General features: G+C 34.9%; 1 protein-coding gene across 1 annotated transcript; it reads left to right on the top strand.

The window, feature by feature from the left end:
* The first annotated feature begins 3134 nt into the window (after nucleotides 1-3134).
* LOC140004528 (berberine bridge enzyme-like 21) lies at nucleotides 3135-5061 on the top strand. The gene has a single exon (XM_072065265.1). It carries the CDS (start codon nucleotides 3181-3183, stop codon nucleotides 4795-4797), a length of 1617 nt encoding a protein of 538 aa, XP_071921366.1. The 5' UTR covers nucleotides 3135-3180; the 3' UTR covers nucleotides 4798-5061.
* Nucleotides 5062-10851: the final 5790 nt, after the last annotated feature.

Raw genomic sequence — 10851 nt, 5'->3', positions numbered from 1 at the left:
CCCCCACTTTTTTTTTTTTCCTGTGGCGTTGCTTCTGCAATGCCTCTTCTCCTTTTTTTTTTTTTTTTTTTCTTTCGACAGATTTGGGGCAACCCATTCATCCAACATCCTATTTTTACTAAATCAAATATGAATCCTCCTAAATCTCATATACAAACATATATCTCTATATATAACATAATACATATCTGTAAAATCTTTAGGATAATTAATCCGACTAATAGAACTTAAAAGAGAAGTTTCACATGAATTTACGACTTACGAATTTAGGGGCTTAGTCGTCTGATCGATTAACGGTGTCGTCTGCTTCTCCTTCTCTATTCACTGACAGCTCTTGCTCTAGGGAGAGGCAGACAATGAAAGGTAGGGAATAGGTTTTTTTTTTTTGTTTGATAATTATGCTAAATCCTAATAACCACCTACTACTAGGTAGTTTAGATAGAAATTTTAACTGTTATAAACTTTTACCCTATCTTGTCTCATCCTATCCCTTAATTAACCTTTTAACCTAACCTGCAATTATTTTTGCTTTTACCAAGGGTAAATTACCATTTAATTTAATTGGGCAAGATAACAACAATGAGCCCAAAAAATCATGGGTTTTACAGTATATCCCTTTTCCCATATTTCCCCTATATGTATATTCCTTACCCTATGTGTGAGATATGACATTAGACTTGCACTTCATATAAGAAAAATTAGAGATAGGTTAGTACATTTGCTTGATTAGATTAGGAAATAACCCTTAAATATGGAATATGGATGAGTGTGGCTCTTTAGCCTTAACACGCTCGTATTCTCTCTATTAAAGGGAACATTGAAGTCACGAGTGTTAGTTTGCCGCACCTATTATGATGCATTCCTTTAAGTCATGTATATCTGTATATTATTATTTTCTTTTCTTTTTTTAAAGTCTCATATTTTTGCATATTCATGACTTCTTCAAATAGTCACTCTTGGGCATTACAATTAATGTGATTGGCACCAATTGAGCTTTGAAGAGACATATTGACTCTTCCGATAACCATTAGGTTTAGGATTGCATTCATATAGTAACTTTCAAATGTGATAAATTTTTAGATTAAGTGAAGAAAATTATTGACTAAATCACGCAACTAACTTTGGTTAGGTTGAAAGGGTGTCTTGGATTTTATCCTTGCTTTCCCTTTCTTCAAATGTGACTCTCGAACACTTTCTCTGATTTTCGAAGATTTGGAGTTGTTTAAAAATGGTTTTCTTTATTTTTTTTCTTTAAAAATTCATTTTAGGTGACTTGGTACACCTTAACTCAATACCAAATGGCAACTCCTATTTTTCATTAAAAACCCTTTTTAAACTATTATTTTTGGGTCCAAACCGTCGCACTTTTTAGTCCTATTTAGGCCCATTTTCTTTATTTGTTTTCTAAAAAGCAAAAAAATTCATTTTTCTTAACAAATTAATTTTTCATTAAAAAAGGGGCGCGACACCCAACCCCCACTTTGGTTCTGCCATTGATTTTCTCTCTCACTGGGAGAACATTATTCAGCCATTTCCACACGAATATCTTGAGCTTGTGCTTTACATTGAGCATTGTTTAGGCATTTCCATTGATTGCTGTTTGATAGAATAAATATTGCAATTTGTAATAGGCTATTCATTGATTATACGAGGATTTTGTATTTTGGTTTTGGAAAACAGTGTGAATTTCTTGTATTGAATCACAATTGATACTGAAAACAAAAGCCAAAAAGAAAATCAAAAGAGATACACTTATATGCGTATTTATCTCTAGTACTTTTATTGGAATTTCTTGTGCTATGCAAATCGAGAAAATGTTAACCTGGCCTTAGACAAAGTATTTTTCATGTTTTACTCATTTGATATTTTTTAAAGACTTGCATTGGTAATCAAACAAGGATCGCTAATATAAGTTGGTGTCATTTGGTAATAACAAATTAATTCCTCTCACAATTAATGTCCATGTTTATGTCAACTCAAGAATCTTTTGTTAAATGAAATAAGTACAAACGACATGTACTAAGTAGTGAAAGTCTAAGTAATTTATCTCTGATCATTATTGTTAAGTGTAAATTAATCTCATACACCTCCTTGTCTTCTTAGAATCAGAAACCTTTTAACTTATGCCTACCAAGAAAATCTTTCTTGTAGATGGAGTATCACAGGCTTTTCATAAGTTATGTTAGGGACCTTACTAACAAATATCAAAAATCTTACCATAATTCATAACTACAAATAATATCTTTGACTATTTGATTGATTTGATTAATCATTTGACTGAATAAGATATTAATTAACCAAATATACCAGTCAATTATTATTAAATAGAAGATACTAATTAATCATTGATTGAATATTAATCATTAATTAAGATATCAATTACTTGAGAATCAATCATATGAGTTATAATTATCTTAAAAAGATTAATTTTACGTCTTTGTGAAGTAAACGTCAACGCATAAACATAAATAAAGCATCAATAAAGTCGACCCCAATTCTAGGGGAAAAAAAAAGTGGACCATAATTGGTACAGCATTTCACGTGCATTTATGGATGCAAATTCGAGTCACAAAGGTTAGGTACAATTATACTATCCATCCTTTTTGAAAATAAGATATTTATAACAATGTAAATGGTAGAAAACGAGTTTTAGTAGCTAATAGAAACTAGTTAAGACTTAAAACGGTGTCTTTTTTTTTTTTTTTTCTTTGAAAAAGTGATGTTAATTTAAAGAAAGTGTGTAAATACCAATGATATATAACATACTAGGCAAAAAATAATACCAGGTAGAAAAAATCTTTGTTGGATACGTAACTAGACACAGTGGAAACATTATACAATTAACTAACACGGCCTTTACTCATTCTTAGCTTTGTCAATCTGTACCTGTCCTTGTCGTTGCCTTCGTGGGATTACATTGGCGTAATATTTTCTCAGCCATTAATTCCGTGGTCAAAAGTTTAGGCCTTCAAGGGAATCTTCACGGCAAAATTTCCGGTTCCCATTATATGTCCATCAAATTTTTCGCAGTTTCGGCCAGCCTGCATTCTCATAATCTAGTTGTATAGTACCCAACTTTAACAAGTATATAATACAGCTCTCCTTTTGTTCTGTCCTGGTGCTTATTTAATACAATCCTTGGAACGCTACTATTAGAACAACTTTCAGTTGCCAAATTACATGCTGTCCCCTACCATGTTCCCCTTTCTTCTCCTTCTTGTTCTTTTTCCTTTTTTCACTTCAATTTCTCAACCCTTTCGTGTTGCAGCTTCAGATTCAATCTATGACAATTTTGCAAGTTGTCTAACAAAAAATGGAATCCCAAGTGGCCAAATTTCTAACATTCTGTATAGTCCAACAAATACTTCATTCAACTCTGTATTACAGGCCCATGTTAGAAACCTTAGGTTCAACACATCCAGTACTAGAAAGCCATCCATAATTGTCGCACCCTTGGAAATCCCACATGTTCAAGCAGCAGTTTTGTGCACCAAAGGAGCGGGGCTGGAGCTAAAAATCCGTAGCGGTGGTCATGATTATGAAGGTATCTCGTATGTTTCTGATGTCCCTTTTATCATTCTTGACATGTTTAATCTGAGTTCCATCACGGTTGATATCCCGAGCGAATCTGCTTGGGTACAAGCTGGGGCGACAGTTGGGGAACTTTACTATAGAATTTGGGAAAAGAGCAATGCATATGGATTCCCTGCTGGTCTTTGCCCAACTTTAGGCGTTGGTGGGCACATCAGTGGGGGTGGTTATGGTGCGATGTTGCGTAGATTTGGTCTCTCGGTAGACAATGTTCTTGATGCACAGATTGTTGATGTTAAAGGCCAGGTTTTGGATAGAAAGGCGATGGGGGAAGATCTTTTCTGGGCTATCAGGGGTGGTGGTGGTGCCAGTTTTGGGGTTGTTTTGGCATACAAACTTAAGTTAGTCCAGGTGCCAGAGATAGTAACTGTCTTTAATGTTCAGAGGACTGAGGCAGAAAATGCAACAGATATTCTTGTTCAGTGGCAGAATGTTGCTGACAAAATCGACAATGGTCTCTTCATAAGAGTTCTTGTCCAACCAAGTACAAGTGAGAGTCAGAAGATCATCAGGTTAACATTCATTGCATTGTATCTAGGAGATTCAGACAGTCTTATGTCTGTGATGAATGCTGGATTCCCTGCTCTGGGATTGCAGAAAAGTGATTGTAAAGAAGGGAGCTGGATACAGTCAATGCTATTCTGGTCCAATTTTGACATTGGGGCAAAACCTGAACTTCTTCTTAACAGAACTTCTGATGTCAATTTCTTGAAGAGAAAATCAGATTATGTCCAAACCCCAATTCCTAAGGATGCACTGACTTCAATCTTCAACAAAATGGTTCAGCTTGGAAAACCTGGACTTGTTTTCAATCCATATGGTGGAAGAATGAGTGAAATCCCTGCAAATGAAACACCATTTCCTCACAGGGCAGGGATCATTTACAAGATTCAATACTCAGTGAATTGGGACGATGCGAGCCCCAACATAACAAATCAATACCTCGAGCAAGCAAGGGAACTGTACAGTTTCACGACCCCTTATGTATCAAGTAATCCAAGGCAGGCTTTTCTCAACTATAGGGATCTTGATATCGGTACAACTGATAACGGGAAGAACAGTTATAGTGAAGGAGAAGTTTATGGGCGCAAATATTTCAAAGACAATTTTGACAGATTGGTTAAAGTGAAGACTGTGGTAGATCCTGAAAATTTCTTCAAGAATGAACAGAGTATCCCAACTCTGCCCGCTAGGTCCTTTCGTTAGAGGAGGTGAGGAAAGTAAAGGTATAAACTTCAAGTCATCAATGGTTTTACAGTTGTGTGATATCTTGTCCACGATGACCATACTTCTTTTGCAGTTATGACATTGAACTGCTGGTTATGCAGTAGATGGAAGTAAAGCAGCTGAATTCGATTTCATTGATTACTATTTGATAGAATAAGATTCCGACTCGAAATATGTTGTCAATTGATTAAACGGATGATATTGTATTTTGGTTTTGTAAAACAGTGAATTTCTTGTGTTGAATCTCGAATGATACTGAAAGTAAAAGACAAGTATAAAAAAATATAAAAAATCAAATAAGATACACTTATATGCATATTTATCTCTAGTAATTTTACGGGAATTTGTTGCCCTATACAAATTGAAAAAAAATGTTAACTTGGCCTTAAACAATGTATTTTTCGCGTTTTATTAATTTGATATTTTTTAAAAACTTGCAATGGTAATAAAAAAATGGACCCTCAATACGAGTTAGTTCAGTAGATAATGTTGATCACAAGTTAATTCAGTTGATAATATCGAATCGAGCAGACCACTTAGCCAACATAGGATCATCACTGGCTTTGCCCCCTTTACTTTTTGTCAATCCAGGCTGTTAATGCCTTATTGTACCTTTTATTTCTTGTTTAGAACTACCTCCTCTCCTCCTACCCCTATGGACATGCTAACCTCGTCGAGGCTGATAGGAGAGGATTTAGTCATGTAAGACTTGTTACTACTTAATTTATGCACTGCCTTGCCGTATTAAAAAAAAAAAGTGTAAACGTTATTCTACTTTTTAATCCGCATGACTAATTTTTTTTCTGTGTGTCAGTTATAATGATATATCTTGTAAACCAGCTTGCATGGGGCAGAGATAGTTCGAATATTACAAAAATGTTAAAAGTTCAGGTGTGGATATACTGTGAAAACAAAATTGAGGGAAATAAAGAGTAGAACGGAGTGTATCTTAACTGGCAATACATTTCGTCTGTAATAGAAAATTTACAGTTCAAGTTATGAAAAGATAGTTGAACAGAAGGGTATAAGAGTTTGGTGCTTCTCTTCTTTAGTTTCATTAACATCACTTACAAGCCAATTGTATTTGGTTTGGCCCATAAGAAACATTTTCAACAAGATCTTTCCATTAGTTGCTTTTCTTTTGTTTTTTTTTTTATGCCCATGATTATGCCAACTCGAGAATCTTTGTGAATTAAACGTCAGCGCATAAACATACACGCAGCATCAATAAACTTGACCTTAATTAAAAAATAAAAGGGAAAAATGGACTTGAATTGGTACAACATTTCACATGCATCTATAGATCCAAATTGGAGTCACAAGGAAGGTACAATCCTACTATCAATCCACAATCCTACTTGAAAAAGAATATATATATATATATATATATATATAACACACTGTAAATTGTAGAAAATGGAAATTAGTTAAGACTTGAAAGGGTGTCCTTTTTTTTATTGAAAATGTGATGTTAATTTAAGGAAAGTGTCTATATACAAATGATATATAATATACTAGGCAAAAATAAAACACATTAAAGAATGTCCATTGAATACCAGGCAGAAAAAATCTTTGTTGGATATGAATCTAGACACAGTGGAAACATTATACAATAAACAATGTCCATTGAATACTAAGCAGAGAAAATCTTTGATGGATACAGACACAGACATATGGGGAACATTATACAATTAACCAACTCAGTCTTTATTCATTCCTAACTAGGATTATCAATGGGGTCAGGCCAATTTGAACTCGACTCGTTCAGTCCCGAAATGTTCCTTGAATCTAAGTTTTAATTGGGTCAGGCAGATTTTGGACTTAAATATTAGGTCCAAACTAAATGTGAGTCAAGTTTGATTCAAACTAGACTCAGATGCGGTTAAAACTCGACTCATATATGAGTATAATTATATATGTAAAGTATATAAAATAATATCTATAATTTATAATTATACATATTACGATATAAAAAATTAATAATTTATATATAAATTTGTATTAATTCATAATTATAAAATATATAATTATGTATTTAATTATCAGTTTGGGTGAAGTTCGATTTGAACCCAAAACTCATATAATAGTGTGAGTTGAGTTTGAGTTTTTTAATATGAGATTGAAACCCAAAAATCCATATAATTTGTGAGTCGAATTTGGGTTTGCTAAAATCCGGCTCAAAAACCCTAATTGACACAGCTATTCCTAGCTTTGTCAATCTGCGTCCGCCCTTGTCTGTCTTCGTGGAATTACATTAGCCTGACATTTTCTCAGCCATTAATTCCATGATCAATGGTGTAGGCATTCATGGGAATCTTCACGGCATACTTTCCGGTTCCCATTGCATTTCCATCAATTTTCCAAAATTTCGACCAGCATACAGTCTAGCAACCATTCTAGTTGTCTACTAAACTTTAACATGTACAAGAAACAGAAGTTATAGAACCCTAGTATTCTGTCCTGGTGCTCATTACATGTTGTCCTCTACCATGTTCCCCCTTTCTTCTTCTCGTCATTCTTTTTCCTTTGTTCACTTCAATTTCTCAACCCTTTTGTGTTGCAGCTTCAGATTCGATCTATGACATTTTGCTACTTGTCTAACAAAAGTTGGAATCCCAAGTGGCCAAATTTCTAACATTCTTTATGGTTCAACAAACAGTTCATTCAACTCTGTATTACAAGCCCATGTTAGAAAGCTCAGGTTCAACATTTCCAGTACCAGAAAACCATCCATAATTGTCACACCTTTGGAAATCCCACATGTTCAAGCAGCAATTTTAAGCACCAGAGGAACAGGGCTGGAGCTAAAAATCCGTAGTGGCAGTTTTATGGGCGCAAATATTTCAAAGACAATTTTGATATATTGGTTAAATTGAAGACCATGGTAGATCCTGAAAATTTCTTCAAGAATGAACAGAGTATCCCAACTCCGTCCACTGGATCCTTTTGTAAAAGGAGGTGAGAAAAGGTATAAATATCAAGTCATCAATCAATGTGATTTCTCGATCATGATGACCATAGTTCTTTTGCAGTTATGACATTGAACTGCTAGTTACGCAGTAGATGTGAAGTAAAGTAGCTGAATTCTATTACATTGATTGCTGTTTTTTTTTTTTGGTCGAAACAATATTTGATTATATTGTTGTCAAAAGTTATGTAATTGCGAGCAAAAGCTTGAGTTGACTTTATAGTCAGTGTACTTGACACTGAGGAAACATGATTTCCTCATCTAGTGTAATGCCTAAAGCATAAATGCTAATCTTAGAGTTTATATGATTTTTATCATTATTAACTAAACAAAATGAACACATTTTAAACAACACTCTTAATTGAATAATATCTTCCACCAAAGTATGCTACTCTGATGTCCCGTGCCTTCTGTGATCAAATGTGTTGAGAAGCTGCTTGTTTTGCACTTGAAATTGCACTTTCCTTTGTTGCAAAGTGGTAGCTTTGCTCATGGTAGCTTTAGTGCTACTGCCTCATCCATAATAATGATAATATGTGAGCCTGAGCTTCTTTCTCTCAGTGCCCATCCTATCATTGACTCTTGGTTATCATCTGTTGTAGTGATTCCAATTTTCGAGATAGGATTGTCCTTTTGTCTTGTTACTACAACTCTCAATTTGACGGTTTCCTCTTCTAGCCCTAGCTGCTGGTGGTTCTGAAGTTGAGTTAATGTTTCTATTGTGCTCATCCTAGCTTCCTTGGTTTGCTATCTCTTTAAATTCTATGCATTCCTATTGTGCCTTCTACATTGTCCTCCATGAAATGTGGTGTTTTTCGTTGAATTCCATGTCATTCCTGTCCTTCCATATCTACCAGAATATGTTGATAGTTAACGATAAATGTTATGAACCTAATGTTCTCTGTCTTGCTTCTGTGATTGAGGTCCACTATCTTCTGAAACTTCCATGATACTCTTGCATGCCTTCCCACTGGATTGGACCAATCTGCCATATTTGTTTAGCTTCTCTGCAGTTTCAATAGGGTATGTTCCACCATCTCTCTCTTTTCCCCACACCTCCTGAAAATAGGGTCCCCACTTTGGTTCTATTTTTTTTTCGAAACGATAGGAGAATTTCATTATAGTAAAGAAAATACATGTGTGAGCAATCACTCGACTTGAGAGAAACTATACAAAAAGTGCTCAAAGACACTGAGGAAAAATCCTTTCCTCTTCCACAATAATGCCAAAGGCATCAGCACTAAGTTTTCTGCTATCTATCATATTTTCTTCCCGACTGAAGCAAAAAGAGCACATGCAAAACAAACTCTGCATATTATAGATATCCTCCAGCAATGTAGCCATTCTGCTATCCAAGGGTCTTTGATGTGTTATTTGTTTCAACAGCTCCTTGTTATATAAGTTGAGCCTGACTTTGCTCCACTGATGTTGCACAACTTTGCATAAGACTAGTTTTAATACCACCGCATCATCTAAAACTTTGTTCCCCAATCAAATATTGGTTAAAGTGAAGTCCATGGTAGATCCTGAAAATTTCTTCAAGAATGAACAGAGTATCCCAACTCCGTCCACTGGATCTTTTTGTAAAAGGAGGTGAGAAAAGGTATAAACATCAAGCCATCAATCAATGTGATTTCTCGATCATGATGACCATAGTTCTTTTGCAGTTGCGACATTGAACTGCTAGTTATGCAGTAGATGTGAAGTAAAGTAGCTGAATTCTATTACATTGATTGCTGTTTTTTTTTTTTTTTGTTCAAACAATATTTGATTATGTTGATGTCAAAAGCTAAACAATTGCAAGTAAAGGCTTGAGTTGACTTTACAGTCAGTGCACTTGATACTGAGGAAACATGATTTTCTCGTCTAGTATAATGCCTAAAGCATAAACGCTAATCTTAGAGTTTATATGATTTTTATCATTTTTAACTAAATAAAAGGAGCACATTTGAAACAACACTCTTAATTGAATAATATCTTTCACCAAAGTATGCTACTCTGATGTCCCGTGCCTTCTGTGATTGAATGTGGTTGAGGAGCTGCTTGTTTTACACTTGAAATTGCACTTTCCTTTGTTGGAAAGTGGTAGCTTTGCTTATGGTCAGCTTTAGGGCTAATGCCTCATCCACAATCTGTGAGCCTGAGCTTCTTTCTCTCAATGTCCATCCTATCATTGACTCTTGGTTATCATCTGTTGTAGTGATTCCAATTCCCAAGATAGGATTGTCCTTTTGTCTTGTTACTACAACTCTCAGTTTGACGGTTTCCTCTTCTGGCCCTAGCTGCTGGTGGTTCTGAAGTTTAGTTGATGTTTCTATTTTGGTTGCTATCTCTTCAAATTCTAGTCATTCCTACTGTGCCTTCTACATTGTCCTCCACGGAATGTGCCGTTTCCCATTGAATTCCATGTCATTCTTGTCCTTCCATATCCATCAGAATATGTTGACAGTTAACGATAAATGTTGTGAACTTGATGTTCTCTGTCTTGCTTCTGTGATTGAGGTCCACCATCTTCTAAAACTTCCGTGATACTCTTGCATGCCTTCCCATTGGATTGGAGCAATCTACCATATTTGTTTAGCTTCTCTGTAGTTTCAGTAGGGTATGTTCCACCGTCTCTCTTTCTTCCCCACACGTCCTGAAAATAGGGTCCCTTACTTTGGTTCTGCCATTGATTATCTCTCTCACTGGGAGAGCATTATTCAGCCATTTCCATGGAATATCTTCAGCTTGTGCTTTACATTGGGCATTATTCAGGCATTTCCATTGATTGCTGTTTGATAGAATAAATATTGCAATTTGTAATAGGCTGTCCATTGATTGTACGAGGATTTTGCATTTTGGTTTTGGAAAATAGTGTGAATTTCTTGTATTGAATCTCAATTGATACTGAAAACAAAAGACAAAAAATATCAAAAGAGATACACTTATATACATATTTATCTCTCGTACTTTTATGGGAATTTCTTATGCTATGCAAATCGAGAAAATGTTAACCTGGCCTTAGACAAAGTATTTTTCATGTCTTACTCATTTAATATTTTTTAAAGACTTGCATTGGTAAT

The sequence above is a fragment of the Coffea arabica genome, chromosome 9c, assembly GCF_036785885.1.
Source record: "Coffea arabica cultivar ET-39 chromosome 9c, Coffea Arabica ET-39 HiFi, whole genome shotgun sequence".
In the NCBI taxonomy this organism is placed as follows: Eukaryota; Viridiplantae; Streptophyta; class Magnoliopsida; order Gentianales; family Rubiaceae; genus Coffea; species Coffea arabica.
This window is presented reverse-complemented; position numbering and strand designations above follow the sequence as displayed.